General features: G+C 51.4%; 9 protein-coding genes across 9 annotated transcripts; 2 read left to right on the top strand and 7 right to left on the bottom strand.

The window, feature by feature from the left end:
• Positions 1–571: 571 nt before the first annotated feature.
• On the bottom strand, positions 572–2049 carry ASPBRDRAFT_200471 (aldehyde dehydrogenase family protein; the record flags this gene model as incomplete). The annotated part of the gene is made up of 2 exons (XM_067621439.1): positions 572–685; positions 748–2049. 2 exons carry the CDS (start codon positions 2047–2049, stop codon positions 572–574), a joined length of 1416 nt encoding a protein of 471 aa, XP_067474093.1.
• A 314-nt stretch (positions 2050–2363) lies between these two features.
• On the bottom strand, positions 2364–5268 carry ASPBRDRAFT_200470 (DUF323 domain protein; the record flags this gene model as incomplete). Its single annotated transcript, XM_067621438.1, has 7 exons — positions 2364–2430; positions 2481–2562; positions 2609–2904; positions 2954–3833; positions 3898–4113; positions 4221–4900; positions 4973–5268. 7 exons carry the CDS (start codon positions 5266–5268, stop codon positions 2364–2366), a joined length of 2517 nt encoding a protein of 838 aa, XP_067474092.1.
• A 1451-nt stretch (positions 5269–6719) lies between these two features.
• Positions 6720–8327, top strand: ASPBRDRAFT_48355 (uncharacterized protein). Its single transcript, XM_067626077.1, has 2 exons — positions 6720–8183; positions 8242–8327. Exon 1 carries the CDS (start codon positions 6787–6789, stop codon positions 7990–7992), a length of 1206 nt encoding a protein of 401 aa, XP_067474091.1. The 5' UTR covers positions 6720–6786; the 3' UTR covers positions 7993–8183; positions 8242–8327.
• Positions 8260–9553, bottom strand: ASPBRDRAFT_136677 (DUF92 domain-containing protein; the record flags this gene model as incomplete). Its single annotated transcript, XM_067618818.1, has 3 exons — positions 8260–9031; positions 9088–9305; positions 9368–9553. The coding sequence occupies 3 exons, from the start codon at positions 9551–9553 to the stop codon at positions 8260–8262; spliced, it is 1176 nt and encodes a 391-aa protein (XP_067474090.1).
• Positions 9554–10211: 658 nt separating this feature from the next.
• On the top strand, positions 10212–13123 carry ASPBRDRAFT_59282 (Zn(II)2Cys6 transcription factor; the record flags this gene model as incomplete). Its single annotated transcript, XM_067628030.1, has 6 exons — positions 10212–10262; positions 10319–10347; positions 10411–10930; positions 10979–11169; positions 11319–11322; positions 11420–13123. 6 exons carry the CDS (start codon positions 10212–10214, stop codon positions 13121–13123), a joined length of 2499 nt encoding a protein of 832 aa, XP_067474089.1.
• Positions 13124–17304: 4181 nt separating this feature from the next.
• On the bottom strand, positions 17305–17823 carry ASPBRDRAFT_662191 (uncharacterized protein; the record flags this gene model as incomplete). Its single annotated transcript, XM_067628688.1, has 1 exon — positions 17305–17823. The coding sequence occupies one exon, from the start codon at positions 17821–17823 to the stop codon at positions 17305–17307; it is 519 nt and encodes a 172-aa protein (XP_067474088.1).
• Positions 17824–18440: 617 nt separating this feature from the next.
• ASPBRDRAFT_34597 (uncharacterized protein) lies at positions 18441–19331 on the bottom strand (the record flags this gene model as incomplete). The annotated part of the gene is made up of 1 exon (XM_067623258.1): positions 18441–19331. One exon carries the CDS (start codon positions 19329–19331, stop codon positions 18441–18443), a length of 891 nt encoding a protein of 296 aa, XP_067474087.1.
• A 277-nt stretch (positions 19332–19608) lies between these two features.
• Positions 19609–21174, bottom strand: ASPBRDRAFT_662185 (putative pyruvate formate lyase activating enzyme; the record flags this gene model as incomplete). The annotated part of the gene is made up of 3 exons (XM_067628687.1): positions 20390–21174; positions 19786–20313; positions 19609–19734 (listed from the first exon to the last, which is right to left on the bottom strand). Exons 1-3 carry the CDS (start codon positions 20783–20785, stop codon positions 19609–19611), a joined length of 1050 nt encoding a protein of 349 aa, XP_067474086.1. The 5' UTR covers positions 20786–21174.
• Positions 21175–21216: 42 nt separating this feature from the next.
• Positions 21217–24111, bottom strand: xlnR (putative C6 transcription factor; the record flags this gene model as incomplete). Its single annotated transcript, XM_067618866.1, has 3 exons — positions 21217–21360; positions 21416–23679; positions 23748–24111. 3 exons carry the CDS (start codon positions 24109–24111, stop codon positions 21217–21219), a joined length of 2772 nt encoding a protein of 923 aa, XP_067474085.1.
• Between the last annotated feature and the right edge of the window lie 15 nt (positions 24112–24126).

The following is a 24126-nucleotide window of genomic DNA, read 5'->3' as shown; positions in this document are numbered from 1 at the left end:
CCGTACGCAGTAATACATCCCGCCAGCTTCTGACGACTGTCTAACTAGTATCTACAAATATCTTATCTCAGGCCCGGAACAACCAGCCATACTCCGGTCGTTTCTTCCGTCCATACAGCGATCTTCCTTGGCTAGGGTCCATAGTTGGGCGTTGCCAACATCTCCTGGCTTGCTAACCAACTAGTTAACTACATGATTAGTTAGTTACCACTTGGCTATCTGGCTACTGACTGGTATGTGATGTCTTCAGAGTGGGTACGTACTAGTTAGTTAGTTAGTTAGTTACTTGGGGGATGGGGATGGGGGCCAAATGCACTCACTCACTTACCCACTTACTGTGTGGCATTGCAATGCTGTGTACTCCGTACATTGCTATGTTCTGGTCGGTTTGCTGCTGAAGGATGGCTAGACTAAATAGTTAGTGCTTATGTTTGCATTTACGCGATCTAGAAATTTGTCATTGTCATTGTCATTGAGATTGTTATTGTCATTGTTATTGTCAGGGTAAGATAACTAGGAAAGGTCTATCATTCATCAAGGCATCACATCAGATCAAAATAGCACCGCTCATCTATTTGGGATAGTCTTTGATGTGGTAGCTCTTCAATTTGACGAATTGCTCGAACCCGAACCGACTCAGCGTCACTCCGCGTCCCGAGTTCTTCCAGCCTGTCCAGGCTAGGTCCTATATTCATTTTCATTAGCATATCTTCAGAATGACCAGCAGCAGCAGCAGCAGCAACTCACCGGACTAGGATAATCCGATCGATTGATAAACACTGTCCCCGCCTCCACTCGCTCGACCAGCTCCTCCGCCGCAGCAACATCCTTCGTCCACACACTCGCCGTCAATCCAAACTCACTACTATTCATCCACTTAACCGCCTCATCATCCCCTTCCACCTTCATGACCGGAATCACCGGCCCAAACGTCTCCTCCGTCATGACGCGCATTTCATGAGTAACCCCCGTCAACAACGTGGGCTTCACATAATTCCCCTCCGAAGGAGGATTCTCAAACGTTTCATTCGCCGGCGTCTCATCCTTCGCGCCCTTCTCCACCGCATCAGCAATATGCGCCTCAATGTCCTCCTTCGCGCGCTTCGAAATCACCGGTCCGATCTGCGTCTTCGTGTCGAACGGATCCCCAACCACGTAATTGCTCAGCACCTTCTTGACCTCCGCCACAAACTCCTCGTAGATATTCTGATGCACGTAGACCCGCTCGATAGCGCAGCAGCTCTGCCCACTATTGAAGATCGCTCCATCGACAATCTCCGCCGCCGCCCAGGGGATATCAACATCATCGCGCACATACGCGGGATCCTTGCCGCCGAGCTCCAGTCCAACATTAACAATGCGATCCGAGGCAGCTTTCTGTGTAGCGAGTCCGCCCTCCACGGAGCCCGTAAAGCAAATATGATTGATGCAGGAAGAGCGAACGAGACTCTCAAGGAGGGTCGGGGACCCAGAATGCACGTATTGAAGTACGTTCTTCGGAAGACCCGCTTCTTCAAACGCATTGGCGACTTCCTCCGCGATGGTCGGCGTCTGCGGAGACGGTTTCAGAATGACTGCGTTTCCAGCCAAAATAGCGGGGATTAAGCTGTTGACGAGGACGAGGTAGGGGTAGTTCCAGGCGAAGATGATCAGTATGACGCCGACGGGCTTGCGCTTGATGTATCGCTTGAACCCCGGTTCTTCTTCTCCCGGGACGATGCCCGCTTCGCCGAGGACGGACTCGCTGATGCGGTTTAGGTAGTGGCTGCGCTTGATGGCCGTGGCCACTTCGACCCCTGTGTAGGATATGGGTCGGCCCATTTGCTCGGTGATTTGTCTGGCGAGGTCATCTTTTCGTTTCTCGAGCTTCTCCAGTGCGCGGGTGACGATGTCCTGGCGTTGTTTGAGGGTGGTGGATTCGGAGAAGGATCGGTAGGCTTCTTGGGCGGATTCGGCGATGGTTACGATGTCTTCTGGGTTGGCGCCGGTGCGGTGGAGGATAGGGCGGTTGGTGATGGGGGAGATGGTGGTTATTGTTGGGACGGACATTGTGGAAAATGTATCCAGTTGATTCTGGGGGACGTGGAGAAGAAGTTGGGGAAGACGATGGAGTGGAGCATTTAACGGCGACGTCAGGAGGGGTATGGCGTCACATTATCGGGAGCTTCCCCGCTGCGGTGGACCCTTGGGATTCCTACGATGAAGTATAGAGCTATATGGGACATGATATACGTTAGGATTATGTATGCCTACATCCGAAGGGCCCGAATTGATGGAAATCCTACTGTCGATCCGGTGGCGAACTGGTATTTGCTATTGCATGAGGTATTCCGTCTTATCCCAGACATTCCTTCAACGTCACCTCAGACATCCCGCACCAGCCGGGCCCCGGCCCAGGGGTATGGGTAGTTCCGCTGGTACCAGTTCACACTGAAGAGATTAGCTTTATGAACCACCAGTCTTGTATCCGGGCTACTTACAAGGTAGTGCGGCCGGCGATCCGTGGATGCGTCGCCCATGACCCTCCGAGGATGACATTGTGCTTTCCGTCGAAGAAGTCGGCTGTTCTCAGTTAGCTTTGTTCGTATCTCTCACGCAGCAAGCTTACATGTATATCCGGGGTAGATTTGCATGGCCTCAAACCCGTCGTGGGGTGCAAGTTCCGTGCTCGTCCACTCCCAGACGCCTCCCAGCTCTCCATGGCCGGCGAGTCGGTCGCCGTTCTGGATGACTGGGGTAGGGTGCCAGTGTTTGAAGCCGACGTTGCAGTCGTCAAGCTCAACAAACACCGGCTGAGATTTTTGCGAAGGGTGCTGTACCGGCTGGTGGTCCGGGGTGCGAGGCCGTAGGGGGTTGATCTCGCTATGTCCGTGTCCATTGACTCCGTTGACTCCGTTGGTTTCACTGTGACAGTAAGCCTTGTGCATCGAGCAAAGTGAAGTGCTCTACTTACCTATGACCGTTCAGGCCGTTACTAGTTTCCTTCAGCCGAGCTGCATGCGCGTAGATACTTTTCGCCTCTTCAAATGTTGGTATCCTGCAGTCCACCCACTTGGCATACTTTGCCAATTCATCGTAAGACGCGATCACCGGCCAGTCCTGGGCCAGCTCGAGCGGGACGGAGCCAAACACAGTGCGAACGGCAAAGTGTGCCATAAACTCATTCGTAGCGTAACTGCTGCCTTGGCTGACACCATTGCAAGTCGGGTACGTCTCAGGTTTAATCAAGACCCAGGACTCTGGCTTCTGAGGCAGCTGATTTGCCTGCAGATATTTGGCGTACTCTCCATTTGTTATTGGCCGCGCTTGAGCTTCGAATGCTTTGACTGTGATTTTTCTCTGGGGCTTTTCGTTATCCCATCCAAAAGAGTCACGGGGAACCGATTGACCATCATCGTGCAATCCAACCAAAAGCGTCTGCTCGGGTATCGAAAACCACTCGTTAGGTCGTGCCTCTTGCCGAGCATCGTGGAACAGCTTCTCAAAATCCGGTCGCGGAACAGCTGGAGGCGAAAGTGTTCTTTCGCTCTGGATCAGCATATAAAGGAACGTTTCCAGATGCATGGCTTCATGCTCAAACCCGATCCAGAGTGCTTCGCCGAGCACCCTATTCTCGGCCACATTATGCTTCTGGAAGGTGGACCTCACTCTACTTCGAACCCGCACTTGATAGTCCAAGATGTCTCCAAGGGCAGGCCATTCGTCCGGAATCTCGCTGTGAGAATGGCACTTCTCGGGGTCATCCACATCGGGATCAATTCCGCGTTCGAAGATGAGTCGGTATGACTTGGGATGTGTTGGCTTTTCGCCCAATGCTCGGGTTAAATGAACATCTGTCTTTGTCAACATGTTGTCCGTTACATTTGCATTCCCAAAATAGCCAAGAATAATACTGACCGAGGAACGTGGGGATGTGGCCGAGATAGAAGATTAATGCATTCCGCAGTTTGATTGGCTTCGAAAGGAGTTCCTCTCTGGGAACCATGGCCTTGGTGACAATGTCCCATGCTGTCCACAGAGACTGGAACTCTTCAAAGCTCGGAATAGAATGAGCCGCATACTGTGATGGCTTCGTCGAAAAGTTGAGAGTAGCCGAAGAGAGCACGTGGATAACTGCTCAACAGACTTGTTAGTATAATGACCACATACCAGTGTAACATGCTATACAATGCAGTGCAACATGGCATGCAGTTGTAGCACACCGTCAAGAAATAACATACGGTAATCCCCAGAGCCATTCCCATACTCAGCGTTCTCAATCAAGCCCGCTTCATGCCACAGCCGATCGCACTGCTCGGGATCATATTTGAATGCCTCCTCGAAGATGAGCTTTTCGCCCTTTGGAAGTAGTACCCCGTTTATCGTCACGTCCCGGTTGGGCACGTAGAATGCTTGATGCCGTCCTTCAACGTTATCGTACTCCGTCACGATATCCCATTCGTCGAGTTTAAATGCTTCATACCCGAGCACAGCGTTCGCATGCGACAATCCATTCTCGTAGAACTGCCGCGTAATACCCTTAGAATCATTGTATGCCCTGTACACTTTATCCGAGTCGGTACAGCTGTCCAAACCAAGTACCATCAAGTCCGACGGCCCCAGGAGCCGGGCAAATTGCGACAAGAATTTCGCCGCTGCCGGACGATCGAAGTTGCCTATTGACGAACCCATTGACATGATCACCGTGGGGACCTTTCGATTCGCGGGGTCTTCCAACCAGGTGACGGCGTCGTCATACGTGCCATGGAGGCCATGAAGCTCGACATATTGATATTGATCGAGGGATACTTCGGAGAATGTGCGCTCCAGCTCTGAAAGTGACAGATCCAGGGCATAGTAGTCCACCCGTTTGCTCGCCGCTTCGAATTCCTGGAGGAGAATCTCAATCTTGCGCAGATTGCTAGCCGTATGTTAGAAACCCGGATCGACACCCTTAGACTCTAAACATGCTCCAAGCGGAAGGAAGACGCACCCACTACCTAGCTCCAGTAATTGCGCATTATCCGGGATGCGTTCAACGATCCTCTTCGCATGTGTCCGTAGAACGTCAATCTCCGCATTTGTGAGATAGTATTCCTCCAGATAAGTGATGTCCTCGAAAAGTTTGAGCCCCTGAGCATCGTAGAGAAGCATCGTGGGCATGGATCGGGAAGTTCCAGCCGGAGGATCTATACCTCGCTGGATATCATTTACCAAGGAAAACTTCACGTCATTTTGACGGATATCGACGATGTCCACACCCTTGACGACCGGACATAAGGGCGACATTTTGGGTGAGCGCAATACTTTAATGACGATTCAAGCACGTAAAAAAACAGCAGTTATACAATCCTCTCCAGAATAAAAAAGGTACAAGTCCAAGGGTAAGCCACAGAGCTTATATTATAGTATGCGCGCGCAACCCGCGGATGGTATCGGGGGGGCTAATGAGGGGTAAGACTGAGGAGAAGCGCCCAGTCCTTGCAAAGGAGGTATGCAAGATTGATGAACTACAGGTAGATCCACCACTGGATAAATAGGTCGACAGGTCAGACTCGAAAGCTGGCGTGGGGGTATCAGAAAGACCAGTATCATGCTGCTTCGTCCCACCTCTCTCATTTTTTTTTCAGGGGAGGCTGTTCCTGCACTTATCCAGGAAGCGGGCCCATGCAAACAACCCACCCTGACTTGACTGGGTCATCGAGATGGTCTGGACGCCCTCCGCGGTGTGTAAGCTCAGGGCGATTTGTCCCACCGCAGACCGGGCAATACCCGTTGAGGCCGCCCTGCACGTCAATCAGACCATACTGGGCAGGGTACACATTCCGGTGGGATGGCTTGGAAACCCACCATCCGGGTTACTTTCCAAGGAACGACAAGGTGTCATGGCGATCCAGTGGAGGAAGCACCGCAGGGCCAGTGACGCATGCGGAAAAGAGGTCCAATCGCCCGAGGCCAGAAGGAATCGCCGACACGAGCATGACGTTGAGTTTGCATCGATTGCATTGGTTTGCATGCCTTAGCTTGGAGCGGGGATTCCCGTATCGGGTATTGTTTGTTCTATTTGTCAACTCCACCCAAGTTTGTCTGGTTTGGTTTGCTGTGTTTGCCTGTTTCAGGCAGACGGCATCTTCCCAACCACCATCCACCATTTACCATCTTATACATCCATCAGGCTGGTCTGATTGGTATTGGTCACATCCCCCCCCGATCGACCCGTATTTCGCGGAATATGTCTCAAGTGGAGCTCGTATTGACCAGTGTTTGTGTTCGCCCAGTGCTGAACTAGGGTCAGACACAAACAATGAAGTTTCATCAGCACTACGGTAGTAGTCGAAAAAGCTACACAGTATTCCCGCCTAAGCCCGGCCAGTGACACTCTCAGGCTCACTAGTGCGGCCGCTTTCTGATAAGATTAGGGCTGATCAGCTGCTGAGGCTCGATCAGCGGAGAGATCCCGCGGGATGAACAGAAAATGTATTTCATCGTCCGACCAGGTGGATGTATACTAGCTGATCAGGAGCACCAGACGTATTCGCATCGGTGTTGTTCGGGGATATCTCCGTTGATCACCGAAGAACTCAGCTTCTATCCAATCTATACCCAATGCCATTAGTAAGTCCAGTGAGTCATGATACGATGCACTATTTGTCGAGCGTCTTTGTAGTAGTGAATTACCGCAAATTAGTAGTGGAGTATGCAGCTCATGTAGGACAGGGTGAAAAGTATAAATACTGCTGCATACCCAGGATCATGATCCTGCGTTCTGAGATTCAGCCAATTAAGTACTTTTTAATATGCCGCAAAATGCTACCAAACAGGCGAGATTACTCGCATATGCGAGATGCAGCCTTCAACATCAGAGCAGACAGCGACGACGAGTACGAACACTCAGATAATGACTCCGGTGATGACGAGGCTTGGCGAATGCTTATGGAAGCAAACTACAACGTGGGTGATTCGGATGATCACAGCCCCACAGATGAATCTGTATACGATGACGAAGACCAGTCATGGCAAGTCCAGGCTGATGCTCTACCAAGCGGGAGTGAAAGCGACGATGTAGAGGAGCAAGAGCATGTCCCATGGCAGTATCAACCCACTAAGTTTGACAGCCAGCGCCGCCACTTCGACGACCCACCATCACCTCTACCTCCCCGTTTACAATGTCGCCCCGAATATTCGCTAGAAGAAAGGAAACCCAGGATGGCACTTGAAGACGAGCCAGAGAGCGGATCGCTCGACAATATCATATCCTACTGTGACATGATTGTCGACAAAAGCAATATCAGGGCTGCTATAGTAAAGGTAGAGCGCTACCTTGGGAAAGGCCAGACACGCGAGGCCGAACTCGAAGCCCAGAAGGCTCGGGACTTAGCAGACAAGTACGAGGAGAGACGCGTGATCGCACGGTGCAAGTACTGGCAGGCTCGGGTGAAGTTTGCTCAAGGAAACTATGATAAAGCACGCCGTTTGTTTCACGACTGCCAGCTGTGGATCACAGAGTACCCTGAGGCTAGCACCATGGCATTTTACCTGCCACTCTGTGAGCCGGGATTGAACGACCAAGATCGACGGCGCATGTTGCAGGACGCTCACAGACGCGCAAACCAAATGCCCCCGGTTGGTGAAGTGCCAAAGCACCGAGATTCGAAACGAAACTGGGAGGATAGCCTTCACTTATTGTCGCAAGACATCATTCCACAATCCGTGAGTCGGCGGAGAATAGCCCGCCCCAAGTCCCTGCTCGACAGGCAACCTGAGGACCCCAGTGGACTCAAACTTGGTGGCAGGGAGAAGCTATTCACTTTCGAAGTGCATCCCACGGGAATGGCTCCAAGATTTCGGCCGACCGACATTTTCTCGGCACAGCCTTATGAAGTCATTGTGCCGCAAGAGCAGTGGGAGGATTTCATTGACTATCACAGGGACCAGAGCGTCACGTTGAGTTATCTGGAGCGGGAGAGACGACGGTATCAAACTGTCGTTAACGAAAGGTATAATCAGCGCTAATCGCGCTGCGTTCTGGCCTGCCATTTTGGTGAACAGCTAGTTTGGTGAGGATGTGGGATGTTTAATGTTGGAGTATTGGTGTTTGATATTATATATAGGGATTCCTTCATAGCGTTTCTGCACCCGCCCAACTAATTGTCATATGCACGTCTCCTTTCTCTTCCTTCCTACCTTTTCCACAGGTTCATAATCTAATCCTCCAATCAGCCGAAAGTCATATAATCGTTTCATAGCATAGCGAGTCATTACGCTTCAAGCCTTCAATGGCTACCACAAAGCCAAGTCAGCAAGACTCACACCCCAGGCCCAGCTTGCTGCGCCCATAGCCCCAACACTCATTGTGAAGGCCATCAGTAGATTGACGGCATTGTTATCCAAGAGGTCCCGTCCACTTTCTATCCGCCGACTTTCATGTCCTGATTCGGTTTCTCCTGCGGACGTTCCCGTCGACGTTCCAGTAGCCCTGGTTCCTCTCAAGGTGGCGGTGTTAGCGACTGCCTCCGTCGCGCGTACCTGCGCACTCGAGCTTGATCCCGCAGGCTTCAGACCAGTGGTATCAGCTGGGACACCGGGATGAGTAGAAGAGGGGTGAACAAGGACCTGTAAGATGGGGTTAAATAACAACCCTCTTCTCAGCAATGCGTAGATGGTGAGCAATGCACTGACCTTCTGGCCACCGGCTCCTTCGACAACCTTTCCTGTTCTCTTGTCCACCACGCTAGCCTGCAGCAATCCACCCAAGACACTATCCAGCACACTGCCCAAACCTCCCCACATTGTCACAGCCATTATCCACTGAGCCCGGCTCTTGAGCGTCGACAGGGTATCGCCTTCGGGGCAGAAAGGTAGAAAAGCAGCGGACGACACGGCGATTGTGAATGCACCTAGCACTCCTGCTAGGAGTCCGGTGCCTGTTACGCCGCCATTGGTACCGGGAGGGACAACGCGGAACGTGGGAGAGGTGATCAAGCGGGGTTTGGACTTGGACAGGATACCAAGCTCGGAGGAGTATGTATCAGCGGCGACAGCGGCGTAGTTCCTACAACGATGGACATGTCAGTACGCACATAAGCAATGGTAAGGAATAGGTCTTACGCGACGATTCCCACGACCAACAAATCCGCCGCATCGTGACCATTCGAAAAGCACTGAGTTGCACTCGCAGGTTTCCCTGCCAGAACATATGTATGTAAGAGAGCAAGCACTGTAGCGACGACAGAGTTCGCCAGGACTTGGATGTGGGTACGCTGGCCCTCGCCGCCCTCGGAGCCGGTCGCGGAGAGCGTCAAACGAGCTTTAACATCGTGTTTAACCTGGAAAGTGTGCGATTAACAACCCCAAACCGCGGATCAACAATAGCAGAGAGGTTGTATACCTTGGTAACTTTGGTGCCGCCAAAGTAGAATACTCCCAACAAGACGAAAGGAGCGGACCATGGGTGAAGAGCATGGGCGCTGGCCGTCAGCGCAGCCGCGATGAGGCCCGGGGTGGTCAGCGACTTTCGCGACCAGGCTCGATGAACGAGCACTATTACCGCTGGAATACCGATGTATGGTTTCATGGTGAATGCAGGTAGTGACAGCAGGGAAAGAAACAGGTATGTTTGACAGGGAAAAATGGGGGAGAAGAGCTTCGCGTTATCTTAGCTTGACCTTTTAGCGCGGGTAGCTCCGATGGGGCAGGTGACCATCCGCGGTTGGTGTTGGTGATCGGCAAACACGGAGCAGACTGACTCTACTCGCTGCAGATGGGTGAAGCAGAAAGTCAGATCAGTAGTAGCAGGCTTACCTATATAAGTGGCATAGTTCTCTTCGATCTGGCGCTATGTAGATTGTCTGAAGCTCTGTGGCAGTGGAGCCCAGGCTAGATGGATTGCTTCTACTTGGCTGATTTACCCCACAAATATACCAGCCTCGCTGGATTAGCTCAGCATGGAAGGAATGCTCATTAGACTTACTTTGCCGTCAAGCTCCAATTCTTCTCAATGTAGTAGTAAGCTTGCTAGATGGAGGCATCAAGACCATGGAAGCAATGGCTCAACCATGGCTTCTGCCTGATTGACATGTGCGCAGCTGCAAGCGCCGACCCCGCCTGGCCAGTACCGTCTTCTTCAGTCCAACACCCCAGCTTGTTCTCTTTTCTTTCACCGAGAGTACATCTAAAGAACAGCTTTCTGCTTCATATTTAATCACCGTTTTAGTACCAGCATCGAAATCACGATGGCTATCATTTACGGATTGCCAACGGTGGCTTCCATAGTGGCAGCAGCGGTATGGGCGAGTCACCACGGTTATTGAGCACCAACTGACAGTAATTCGTCTAATAGTGTGCAATCATCGCTATCATTCTTGGAGCGTAAGTGATCTTCTCACTCTTGCCCCGGCAATGTCACATCGGGACAAGCTAATTAGCTCGCAGATTGTCCTGGTCTCGTACAGCTTCACTATACCTCCCCCTCCCTGAATGGGTCCCAGCTATCGCCACCCTCTTCCCTCCTCTTACAGCACTGGCGCTATACCTTGCCAGTCGACTCACTCAACCTGCAGCCGCAGATAATCACCAGTCGTCTAGCCCTTGGCGAAGACTCTTTCCCATTTTCAACCACCTCCAATCTATCATAACCACAATCATCGCCACCGTAGCCCTCGCCTATCTGTACCCAGAGAGCATCACAACCTGCCGACTGGAGCAGGAATGGCAGTCATACTTCCACGCGAAAGACGCCCAACCTATCCGGGCTATTCAGGATGAATTTCGCTGTTGTGGATTTCGGAGTATCCATGACCGAGCGTGGCCGTTCAAGGACAAAACCACCGGGGACGATGCTTGTGAGGTGCAGTTTAACTACGGGACAAGCTGCCTGGTCCCGTGGAGGCAGCAGCAGCAGAGTACTTCATGGATGGTCTTTGCAGCTGCGGTCTTGACCCTACTCATGAAGGTTCGTATATTATATTATTACACGTATGAATCGACTAATTTAAAATAGGTTGCATTATATCAGGCCACGCGTCAAAGACCAAGCTGGATGACAATGCAGTTTGGAAGACAGACACGCGGTCAGCAGTTCATTACACCCGCTGGGCTGGAGGATGAAGACGCCAATGATGACGCGGAGGGGCGGCGGGGAGCGATCCTGCCTCGTGCGGGTCCACGGCTTGAAAATGAGTGGAATGATCGGTAGATCGCTCTTCTGATGGCTGAATGGATCGTGATGTGCAAGCTACCGAAGGGTCGTTTGCAGGGGTTCCAATGACTTGTACTGCACGAGAAGCTCCACGAGGCATTGTAGCATCTGTTCGAAGGGCCTTTTTAATGTGTATCTACAGAATTGTTGAGACTGACAATACTTGGATAGCTTTTAGTTCAGGACTTGCATGCCATTTAATTACAGCGATTAAGCTACTAGGCAGACTAGTCTAATTCAAAGTACTCGCTTGGGATGCTCCACGGCCCCATCGGCTCGGCCCGAATTCTCCCTCTTCAACCATTCTACCAATTCAATGTGACCACTTACAACCTGGTCAACCCCACAATGGGCTCCAAACCCCTGGGCCTGAAGAGATACTCACCGCGGTCGAGAACAGGTTGCCGCACATGCCGAACAAGACGGATCAAATGCGACGAGACACCCGGACCATCATGCAAGAACTGCTCGTCGACAGGTCGTACTTGCGACCGATCCCCAATCTTCCAGCTCCCCGCAAAAGCGCGCCTTCGACACGCTAGTCTCCTGCACAATCACCACATTCCCACCAATTTGCCCGGTATGACGGCCGATGAACGCCGCTGTCTCGCCTTATTCCAGACATACACGATGCCCATGCTGACCGGATTATGCGACTCGGAACTGTGGCAACGGCTTGTGCTACAAATGAGTCAGACGGAGCTGGCAGTTGGCCACGCCGTCGCAGCGCTGGGGGCATTCCATGAAACCACCACTGGGAGTGTAACCGGAACAGAAGTAGTAAGGGGCGATGACAATTATCGGCTCTTTGCACTGGAGCAATACGGGCGGGCGATTGCGGTTCTTCGTCGCCGCCTTGCGTCCGGGTCCGGAGATCCCCAGCTACGGATTACGGCGCTGGTGTGTTGTGTGATCTTTGTGGTTATAGAGTTCTTGCAAGATAATTACGGGAATGCGTTGGTGCATCTAAACAATGGGATGTACATCCTGATGAAAGAAACTGGCCCGAGAGCGAGGGAAGCAATGTTTAAAGCCATCTCCACCGGTACGAATGATGGTAGTAAGCCAGAAGAGGACGCGGTGTTCACGCAGAAGTTTGCGGAATTGACAGTCCAGGCAGCGCATTTCAGCGAGGATTCCGTGCTCCGGTTGCTACCATCGGATGCGCATCTCTCCAGGGTGCAGTACGATGGGTTAGAAATTCGCAGTCTCAAGGAAGCAAAGGATACTTTGGACCCGTTGGTCGATAACATGGTGCGCTTCTGGTCGCGCTGCGAAGCAGGACTTCGCGATCGCTCTGCAGACCGTCGTCCGCTCTACATCGAGCAACAACACCAATACAGTAACATCCACCGCCATATCAACGCCTTTGAGGCATACGTCTCCCAGGCCCGAAACTATACACCCAAAGAGACCCGAGCTATCGATACAATCCGCGTCAGCCACATCGTCATGAGTACCTACATTGCCACCTTCATGAATCTCTCCGAAACCGTCTACGATCAATTCCTGGCAGGATGGACCCGAGCCGTAACCCTGACAGAGCAGGTCGTCGCCAACCTTCAAGCTGAATACGCCAAAACGCAACAACCACTCCCTAACGTCATCTCCGATCTCGGTATCTTCGTCCCACTGTTTAGTGTAGGGGTTAAGTGCCGCGATGTGGGTATCCGAGAGCGTGTCTTGAAACTGTTCCGCACATGGCCGCATCGCGAAGGACTGCATGACTCGATGTCATACTTATATATAGTCCGGGAGGTAATGAAGATGGAGATGAAGGCAGCTGATGCTGATGGGTATATCCCGGAGGAGGCGAGAGTGCGAACGATGATGTTCGAGAGGGTGGGAGATGGAAGACATGCGGTGCTACATTACACGTTATCGGATCCAGAGGCGAGGGAGTTGGTGATGAGAAAGAGGGTGATTTTGATGGATGAGATGATATAGCTCTCTCCCAATGTATAATAGTGAGCTAGCTTTTGTATTCCCTTTTCGACCAAGAGTGCCTATAAAGTATTCCAGATGATCCTGTTACGGCCAGATAAACGCAGAAGCCACATATACAGGTCCAGTCTACCGATTCTATCCTCCATATCCTTAAATCAACTAACTGCCCAGAATCAACCAGCATCTTTAAGAACAAGGAATTCTCCTACCCCTTCGAAGCTTCCTATAATATTGCCCAGGACGAGATTGCAGTATCAACCCAACGCATGACGGAGTCTTTAAGAAAACAAGCCGGCCCATAGCCTGTCCAATATTTTGGTTGGATCTTCCTTGTACCCCAATCTCATATCCAACAAGAATTCGCTCTTTGGACAGGCTATGAGGGTCTGAGTATTGTCCTATTACCTCGCACTGACTGGTTCTCCTGTCCAATTGTGATTGACGAATTACTGCTCGACGTCTGCTCAAAATTATCCCATTTGGACAAGTGTCGCGTTATAAACAATAACAACATTCATCTCAGGAGTAACTGCTGGACGACCGATCAGTCGTTCAAATTCGAGCACTAGTGGCCCGCCTGCTCCCCTCCCTCTGAACAGCAGGCCCGGGAGAGTTGTACCTGGTGAACCTGAAGACACAATGGGTGCACTGCCAGGACGTGGCTGCAGTGGTATATCTGGAGTGTCTTAAGAGGATTTCTGCTCCACTTTCTGTGCTATCTCTGCCATGCTTATTTCCACGCCCGAAGCAGCTTGTGGGTAGCGTTGTATCTCTATACAGGTGCTGGTAGAATCTGCTGTCTTTTGCAGAGAACTACCCGGGGCACCATTTCCAGTATTTGATTAGGATCTATCCAAAACATCAGCTAGACTCTGATGGTCGGTTAATCGCAATCCTGCTCAGGCTGGGGAATTCTCTCCAGGCTCAGGACCACATACTCTATCCCGGTTTGAAAGGTATGGGCCAGTTTGGGATATGAGTATAGCCGGTATCATCATCATCGCTGTGTAGGAGCATTGACTGTAGATACAGCCAGATAGTTTGTCTCAGGTATTGTTATGCTAATTCAAACTGTAGGGTTCGGAGCATCAGGTTACCTGTTCCCCTGTTACTGTGATGTTCGTATACATCTGTTTTCGATTTGATATATCTCAGAATCTCACGCCCGTGTTGCCGTTCACTGCTGCAGAGAATATATCAGGTATAGTTACTATACCCGTATATCAGATCTGCACATATTGCTTCACTGCGTCCTCAGAAAGCTGCAGTAACCCTGCCAGCCGCTCCTTGGACACCGCCACCTCAGATGGGAGTAGTTCTCATATCTATTACCGTGGAAGTCACACACCAAGATGCATCAATAACGCCGGCGACAGTCTGGCCCTTGTCTCACCTGAGGGAAGTACTCCTCAATGGTCATTCTAATGACCGCATGGCCATTTTTAACGAGCAAAGAATATCGGACCTGCTCTACCGAGTTTCCAATCCACCAATTTATGTCTTGGCGGAGTCGACGGAGCGACTCAGAAAGGCCAGTATTTGGTCTCAAGATGCTATTTCTATACGACGAGTCTGCCTACCTGCTTAATAATGGCGCCCGATGACGCAGTTGGTGTGATGGAAAACCCTAGAAAAGGGCTCGCGCTCGTTCCTATCATTCCCATGTTGCTCAAGATGGAAGCAGATTCTTCTGTAAGTAACTTATGGGCCTTCTTGTGCGGGGTCCAGGTGATTCTCATTGAAAGAAAAAACAGTTGTAACGTCTTCGGTGTAGGTAATTCTTCGCACAGCCTATAACGGTTTATCTCAAGGTAATAGAACAAATCCAGCGGCACATGTACTGGTTGTACTGGTTTGCGTCACGCTGGCTTAGACGATCCCAAAGGGCCATGATGGCCATGCACATCCGCTTCAGTCTGTGCTCTGGTCCTTGGGCCTTAGTATCGGACTTGCGATACATACTTCTGTTGAGATGGCCCAGTGCACCATACAATGGACTTTTCATTGTCCTGATACTCCTGTTGAGCCTTACTAGAATGGCACGGGTTTTGGACCGCCCCTAAATAGATGAGTCAGACATGCTCCATCGTCAATATCATCAGAGAATTTGTGGAAGGCTTCTTCTGGAATATCATAGCCCATTTTTCCGGTTCTCGACATAAAGTAGACCAATCTCCAGGCCTTCGCTTGGTCAATGAGGCAAGGGCCAGCAGCCGTTTTCGTACTTGAAGCTCCATGATCCTTGGACTTTTCTCGATAAGTAGATGCTGACAGTATCTGATTCAGAGTCAGCTAGTCACCAGTAACTCTTTCGCCTTTCCCTGGTTACCGATCATTTGTCTCTCTTTATTAGGGACAAACAGCATGTTGCGCAGGTAGTGCCTCGATCCATCATACTGGCGTTTTTGGGCTGCAGAGTAGTCAACAAAAAACCATCTCATATTGTTAAGGCGGGAATATCCTCGCCGATACGCCGACGATTAACGAAAGGTATCAAGGATGGAAATCATGATTTATAACTGATCAGCGACTGTCGATCTTGGTTGCGCGCACAGGCAACTGAGCACATCTACTAGCAGGACGTAGCCCCATGAGTTTCCGATCCACCAGTTCACAACATCTTGCCGTAGGTGGGGTAATGATTCGGATATCCCACACTCGACTGCCCAGTGGGAACAGCTAAGGTCAATTAGAGTCAGTAGCTCGTTCTTGTAGGCGGAATCTGCCTTAGCTCTCTTTTGTGATGAGTAGAGTCAGTCGTAAGGAGTAATCTTGAGCTACTTACACCGGGCTGGATGGGGCATCTTATATGCTGGGTCCTTGTCTGTTGGACGCAGCGCTCGTTGATATACGCTAATAAATGAAGGTCTGAAACAGATGAAAACGAGATCAAAGACTGATCATATTGTAGATTTTCTTCTTAAGTACAGTGTTGTGTTGTTCGAGAAAGAAAACGAAGCACCACTCCTGTTGAAGTCGCTTACTTCCTCGTCCGATATGGAAGGAGCGAGCGACCGCTGCATTATATGGAGTAGTTCCTATGGGTTTCCTCATCAAGGTTGAAGCGCATAGTGTGCAGACTATACTGTTTAATCAGTGGAAAGAACTTATGAGCTGTTTTAGAGGCCAGCGACGGCACTTTGATAAGCAATGTTTCGATATCCCGAAGTATGTGAACCGGATGGGCTTTTGCGGATGGGAGCGGTACTTCCCCACGGAGCAGTATGAAGCTCAGTCATATGTCTGTACGAAGAGGATTGCCCGCGTCGTTGTTGTTGTCGTTTTGCTGGAGGAGACGGGCTCAGAGGGATAAAATCACTTGTCTTGTGATCTTGGAAGCCGTGATGTGAACGCAGCTGGTAATATGGGATTGTTAGGGCTAGGGAGGAGGGCATGACCACTAGGCGCCCACTGCCCCGAGTCGGACGGTGTGCGTGGTGGGTCTTTCTCCATACTTTCTTCTGAACCGGATTCAAGCGTAGACGCCCATCTCTTCCATTCTCTTGGTGATCCCCTCCTCTAACAGACGATCCCGCGTGCTAGGGATATCGGTCAACGGCCGGCCGTTCTTCCGCAGGAGACGGAGCAGCCCAGGAAAGGTCGCGCTAATGCGGAGGGTCTGTGTCATGCTCTTGAGTCTGGACTGGAGGGTTCCGGTAGTGTAGATATGCAAACTCTTTTGCTTTATATCTGTAGGAGCGACGGATCCGGTTCTTTGAATTCCATCTTGTCATCACACTTGGGCCCGTCGGCCGCGACAAATTCCATCCTATATTATTCAGGGATTTCTCCCTCGAGTCGATTAAACAATTTCGCTCATTGCATCAGTTGGAGATGACTCTGGCATCGACAAGTATGTAATTAGTACCTTGGTGGGTGCCGCAGGGCGCATGATTCTTCACTGATGTTCGTGAATATTGAAGCAGACTGAAATATTTGTATCATGCATGGAGATTGATTCCAGAGTTTGGCTTCCTGCTGTCAGTGTACACTGATGGATCCGTCCACGCCGTTCGTTGGTCTTTTCGAAGTTACTACTATTTCAGTAGCGAGATCATCATGCCAGAACAGTGTGGTCCGACTGGAAACGATATAGTACGTAGTACTAGATATAAGCTTCTGGGGCTGCACCTGGCTTGATTCTCCAGAACCAGATTGCAAGGGGGTCTTCTTTTTTTCGATCATAGCCCTCGCTTCTTAAATCCTTTCTTCATATCGATGAGCTGTCTCATACCTTCAGACCCTTTTTGGCCACTGGTCTGATATCTTGAAACTGATAATTCGCGGCATTGGTAAGCCAGGAATCGAGTCTCTCTGTTCCTCCGGGAGAATACATCAGTAGGATTACTTGATTCAGTCTTCACCGGAAGTTCCTTTAAGCTGCATGGTAGGGTACTCTGAATCATACACCATAAAGGGTAAAGTTCATAGAAGTTTCCTTCCTTATCATCGAATTGCGCTGGGACAGGGGTCAGGTCAGGTCCATTCTGCTCTCCTCGTGAAATGCGATCAATATATGCAAGAATGCCGCTATTGCACCTCTCCAATGGGTTTTCCATAGTAGGTGAATGCCTCCATTTGGAAGGCTTTTCCAATCTTCGAGTGATATTGATACTTTCAGTCCACATTCTGGCGCTGTATGCCTTATTCCGTGGCGGAAGCTTTCTCCCAGTTTCTGGATTTTCGGGAACATGATGCATGATCGGGGATAACTTGGATATGCGAGCAGTATGAAGTTGGATAATGCCGCCGCATATCAAGGATCAATATGAATATCTGGATATCTGTTGTTTAGGTTATGTTTATCATAATGTAAACTAGGGGTCTATACCAGATATAGAAGGCAGAGACTTTCCAGGTTTGCAAGGTATGATGAAGAGGAAGAGAAAGAGAAGGAGGGGGAGGGGTGGAAGAGAAAGCTTTTATAGATAGTAGACAAAGTTAATGCAATGGAAGAGCTTGCATTACTCCACAGGACCATTCCCTTCATCTATCTATATTCCCTATGGATGCTATACTTTATTGAAGACACCTTCTACATTACTGGTGAGGAATCTTCTCATTGAATCTAGTAGATGCAATAGACCAAGAGTGTGAATAAGTTTATTGACTCGAAGTGACTATCTATTAGGGCTTAGATTCGTACTTTGAGAGGAGAGCGCTGCATACTACAGAGTATGAGTGGCAGTAGTAAAACAGATACCAGATAGCTCTTATATGCGCATGTCAAGTGTACGATAGCCTTGACTGATTCCATTGAACTACACTAAATACAGGCCCCCAGTTCCATCTTTCATACTATCACACCCCATACAACCTACGAAATACCACAGAAAACCATCTCGCCTATCTCAATCAGATCCGCAACCCCAAACATGACATCATGCTCATGCGGTCCAACAGGCTGTCTTCCAATCATTCTCTCGAATTCAAGAACCACCGGCGGTCCCTCCACAGCAGGTGGATTTACCTTCAAATCAACAACAGTCCTCGAAACAAGCCGCGGCATCCTCCCTTCAGCAGCCCTGGCCCTCGTAACTGGACCACCACTTTGCCTAAGCTGCTGTGGAAAGTACTTCTCCACCGTAAGCGTCCTCTCACCACTCGACACCACGAATACCAAAACCAACAGTACCTGTCCCCCAGAACACCCAATCCACCAATTCACATCTTGATGCAGTCGAGGCAGTGATTCTGATAGTCCACTTTCGATAACCCAATTAGGCCAATTCATCTCATCGGTGGATCTCAATAGCCCGTTCTTATGAGCGGAATCTGCTTCCTTCTGAGACCCTGAAGCCACCGCCGTTGCGATGTATATAACAGGATTGAAGGGTTCCTCGCGCTCATCAAGATCGACTCCCATGATGTTCAGACTGACATTAGTATCTTGATTGAGAATGAGCCAGATTTTTCTTGTCATGGGTGTTTGGACTTTGATGAGGACGGTGGAGATATCCGGGAAGTAGGTGAATCGGACGTGTCTTTCTAGGCGATGGCGGAATCGCCGGAGGGAGTGGAACGAGGCTGGGGTGATATTGTTGTAGGAGAGGTATTGGCTTGTGGTGTTGTCTGGGTGAGGGTAGAGGTGGTCGTAGAGGGATAGGACGGCTCGTTTGCAGTCTTGGATTCCACGATATGGACGTGGTGGGTATTGGGTTGTTAGGGCTAGGGTGGTGGAAGATTGGAGGGAGTGGGTAGTGGACATTTTGATGATGCTGTTGGTAGTATGTGTTCAGCTGGATGGATGGAGCTTGGTGGTGCAGCATTATATTGAGAAGTTCAACTGGTAATCTGTTCTGGTAGCGAGATCATGGTGATATAACTTGTAGCAGTTGGTAGTATAGAGTTTCGGGACTCCGGCCTACTACTTACTTTGGGGCTACAATACTAGAAGGCTTTCAAAGCTCTGCATTATTCGGCTTTTCGAAAAGAGTCAGTAAAGCTCATTATACATATGTGGCTATTGTATACTACTCCTAAACTCATAAATGGAACCCCCCCATCTCATTAACCTCACAAAACCTCCACAAACCAGCCTGCACCGCTGCCTCTCTAACACCACTCCATTCCTCCTCCCTGACAGCCCGATTAATCTCCTTATACCTGACCTCCCCATCTCCCTCCCCATCTGCACCCCTTCCCCTCCTTTTCCTCCCAACATACGCATCCGGCCTATACTGCTCCATAACATGCACATACAAATCCCTCGAAACATTCTCCGCCAACCATCTCACAATCTCCCTCCCTTCATCCTCCAACCCGGGCATCACCAAATGTCTCAACAACACCCCCTTCTTGGCAATCCCATCGGACGTGAAACTCAAATCTCCAACCTGTCGATGCATCTCCTTGATGCTCTCCTTGGCCGTCTCGACGTAATCCTCCGCTTTAAGAAGTCGCTTCGCGGTACTCCCCTTCCAGACTTTGAAGTCGGGAAGGTAGATATCTACCAGTCCATCTAATAGACGAAGAGAGTCGAGGGAATCGAAGCTGGAGGTGTTGTATACGATTGGGATCTTCAATCCCATATCTCTTGCATCGAGGATCGAGAGCACGACTTGTGGGACGACGTGTTCGGGCGTCACCAGATTAATGTTATGCACGTGTCCAACTGTTTGGAGCTTCATGTACCATTCTGCTAGCTCGGTGGGTGTGAGATCGTGCCCGGCTTTTTTGTGTGCGATGTCCTATATCCCCCTATTATCAATATACACACCCAACCTAACGAACTCATCTTATATCTGGGGGGGCAGGGGGAGGTACATGATTCTGACAAAACACACACCGCATATTACACCCGGAGAAGAACACGCTCCCGGAGCCATGAAACCCCTGGATGCAGGGTTCCTCGCCGCGATGCGGGGCGATGGTATTCACTTTGGCGGTTTCGGCGCCGATCAGGCACATGCCGGTCTCATGGAATCGGTTGATGCCGCAGCGGCGCGGGCAGAGGTTGCAGTTCTGCAGGTGGGCGTAGGCTAAGGATCGCTTTTTGGAGGCGTCGATGGAGGACAGGAGTTGGTAGCGCGGGATGTAGTCGTCGAGGAGGTAGGCGGGGGGGATGCCGAGGTGGCGTTTCGATGTATATCTATATATTTTAGGGTTGAATGCAGGGGGTTTGGATCGGAGGAGGGGGAGGGAGCGTGTTAATGAGGCCATGTTTAGGGGTTACTATACTATTGTCATTGCGGTGGTTGGATGGTTGAGGTGGTTGTTGTACGATGGTTTGGTTGATGGAGACTGGAGAGATGCTTATCGTTATCGCTTATCTCAGCCGTGGCGTCATACCTCGGCTGTTGCAACAACAAATGAATGTAAAACATTAGATTGACCAGGTATCCAAGTATCACGCATAGTGTACAATGCCACAAATATCCACATATCAGCAAAGTATATGTACGAATCCATATCAACACGAAGTAAGCATATCTCCATTCGCCATATCACCCCTCTTGACAATGAAGCCAGCATAAGCCCGGAGTGAGATAGGAATCCAAAAGTAGGTATCAGATAAGAATGTAAAGCCATTGACCGGTCAATGCACCGCCATAAATCACATTCATCGTCAGCCGTAGTTACCGAAGGGCAAGCTACAGTGCGAGTCCACTGCCGTCGCCGCTCCAGCGGTACAGTGCAAGCACTTCGCGCCGGCGCTGCTGCTGCTCCCCAAAGTCCTCCGGGATGCGCCCTCGCACCTGCGCTAGCGCCGATCGCATGACCTTGCGGAATGTCCTCTACACAGCATTAGTATACAAGATCGAGCAATGATTCAAACAACAAGGGACATACCTGGTACTCCGTGTTCAAGGTCACAACGCACGCCTCATGCGCCCGCACAATCGTCTCGCAGGCCCGTACGACGCTGGGACTGGCATCGCCCTGCAGCTTGTCGGCCGCCAGTAGCAGCAAGAAGCTACCTTGGAGCAGGTAAATCCCGAAGAAAAAGGGCATGAAGCTGAGATCCGGGTCGAACTCCAGGATTTCGGCCGCTGCTTCCGCCGCGCCGACCGCATGGCTCATGGCGGAAACAAACGACTCCGACGAGATCCACAGATCATGGTCTTCCAACAGATTCACCGGATCCCATTTCCCCGCGAGTAAGATATGCAGGACATGCATGATATGCGTCCCGTAGGCGACCACCATCTTCGTGTGTACGATGGACTCGCTCACCCGCGATCCCACGGTGCTACTGGAGCGCCCCGAAGGACTCGTGTGGTCCAAATGCGAGCTTTCGACAGCCGGTTCATTATCCGTGGCCCCGAGAGGCAAGCTGCTGGTGTAGCGGGCTTCAAACTCCTTCAAGCTGCGCCCGTACGTGTCCAGCTGCCGCGTAACGTCCAGCACCTGCCGCTCCCATTCCGGACTATTGCGGAACGCCAGGCCAAAGCGCGGATGGTTTTCCGCATGATGCAGATCGACGATCCCTCCGAGGATCGTCATCAGCGGTAAGAAGTAGCCATACATGCTGTGACCTGTGCACTCGACGGGCGGTCCGACCTGGCGATAGGCAGCGGCTGCAAAGTCGCCGACCTGCCACAGATCATCATTCATCGGCTGCAGCAGCCCGCCACACTCCTTGTCCAACAGCGTGAGGGGCCGGTTGTAGCACAGCGCCAGGTGCCGATCGGTCGCATATAAGAGCCACCACAGGCGTCGGCGCTCCTCCCGCTCCTCTTCGGTTACATTGACGCCATTGCTTCCCGGTCCTTGTCCCAGCGACGTAATGAGGGTTGGAGGATGTCGTTTCGACATGTCCGCCTCGCCATCCCCATCTCGCTCTCCATCTTGCCGTGCGTGAGACACATTAGGCGGCAGCTCACGGCCGAGCTTCAACTCGCGCGCCAGAGACCATGCCGCAGTCCACCAGCGCATGCTGGCCGCCTTGTACTCGCTGGCGGACACTACCGTCGCAAGATGCACATAGGTAGCCACATCATCCACGGCGCCGGTTGCGCTACTTTGCGCGCCTAGCTGATCCATGGAAACCCCGAATCCGCCCAGAGCGACGCCATTAATGACCATGTTCGCCGCATAGTTGGGCGACGCTTCTCCGGTGGCAGGCCCATGGACCAACGGTCGGAGCAAACCAATGGTCAATTCGAGCAGTTTCTGGCATACGCGGCCCCGGGCCGAGGGCGGCGAGGTAAGGAACGCAGCTTCACTCGTCTGTGCGGCTACCCAGAGCATACTCGCGAGGAGACCGGGGCTGCATATTCGGGGTTTCGTCGGGTGGAGGAACGACTGTTTGCGGAAGATATAGCCCACCACGTACGGAGACAAGGGAGACAGGTGGGAAGAGGAGGAGCTCGTGAAATAAACATCCAGAAGGTCACACGCTAGCGACTGCGGAATGATGGAGGCGATGTGTGGCAGAACCGGCTGCAAAACAGGGTATCGTAAAGTGCTGGAAAACGGTTGCAAGCTGAAAGAAGGAAAGTTGGCAGGAGATGGCGAGGGCAAAGGCAGCCACCCAGGCGATTGCCCGGGAGGCGAGAGACCGAGGAACGGTGCGGTTGGGTTTTCCGCTGAGCTTCCCAATCGAAACTGGTTAGCTGGTGAGCCCGGCTCCTGCGGATTCACCAAGGAAAATGCGTTTGCGTTGTATCCGGAGCTCAATCCTTGCGGTGGCAAGACGGACGGTGGTAGCGAACGAAGATCGGACATGGACATCGCAGGGCGACCGGAATCGTTGAGTGTATTGAAATGGCTCAGATGCATCGCATCGATGGTCGTCCCTAGAGACGGCTGTGAATGCGACGGCGCCGTATGAGATTCGTGCAGGCCAGATATACCTGCAGTGTTCGCATGCTGCATATGCGATGGCTGCGAGCTGAGGTGGTGGCTCTCAAAGGCCGAGTCGTACCTGCCATTGACATCTTGCGCTGGACGATCATCTGGAGACGTTCGCTCGCCCATCAGCGACGCGTTTGCGTGTCCGGAATGACCATTCGACCCTTGCGTGGCCGCCGCTGCTGCCGCCGCCAGGTCCTTCTTCGACGCTTTCCCACGTTTTTTGCGTTCTCGCGCATACTCGCAGGTCAGTCCGAATTCTGCAGAACAAGCGTCAGTCAAGCGTCCCCCCTCGTCGCCAGCATCGGGAGAAAGAGCGGAAGCCTACCAAGGCAATGGGCGCACGGATGCTGCCCGTCGCATTTTGTTCGGAGTTGGTTACACTGGTCACACGCACGGCTGATGCGGCGGCGGACGGGAGCCGAAGACGAGTTTTTGCGAATGGCAGAGCGAGCCTCGGCGAGGGGATCTCGTTGTGGAGCGTTCTTGAAGCCCGAGCCAGCGCTCTGGTTCTTCTCATCGTCAAAAAGTGATTGATCTTTCGTATGCGACATGGTATTTCTCAGGGAAGTGGAGGTCGCGCCATCGCCGGCGCCAGTTTCCGCACCGTCTCGCGACAGCTGTAATTGTTCCAAAACGTACTGCGAGCCCTCGGCGAGCGTATCCAACCCGACAGTCTGAGACGGCGCCATCCCAGTCGACTGCGA

The sequence above is a fragment of the Aspergillus brasiliensis genome (assembly GCF_001889945.1).
Source record: "Aspergillus brasiliensis CBS 101740 unplaced genomic scaffold ASPBRscaffold_18, whole genome shotgun sequence".
Lineage (NCBI taxonomy): Eukaryota > Fungi > Ascomycota > Eurotiomycetes > Eurotiales > Aspergillaceae > Aspergillus > Aspergillus brasiliensis.
Note: the sequence above shows the minus strand (reverse complement) of the source record. Positions and strands in the feature narration are given on the sequence as shown.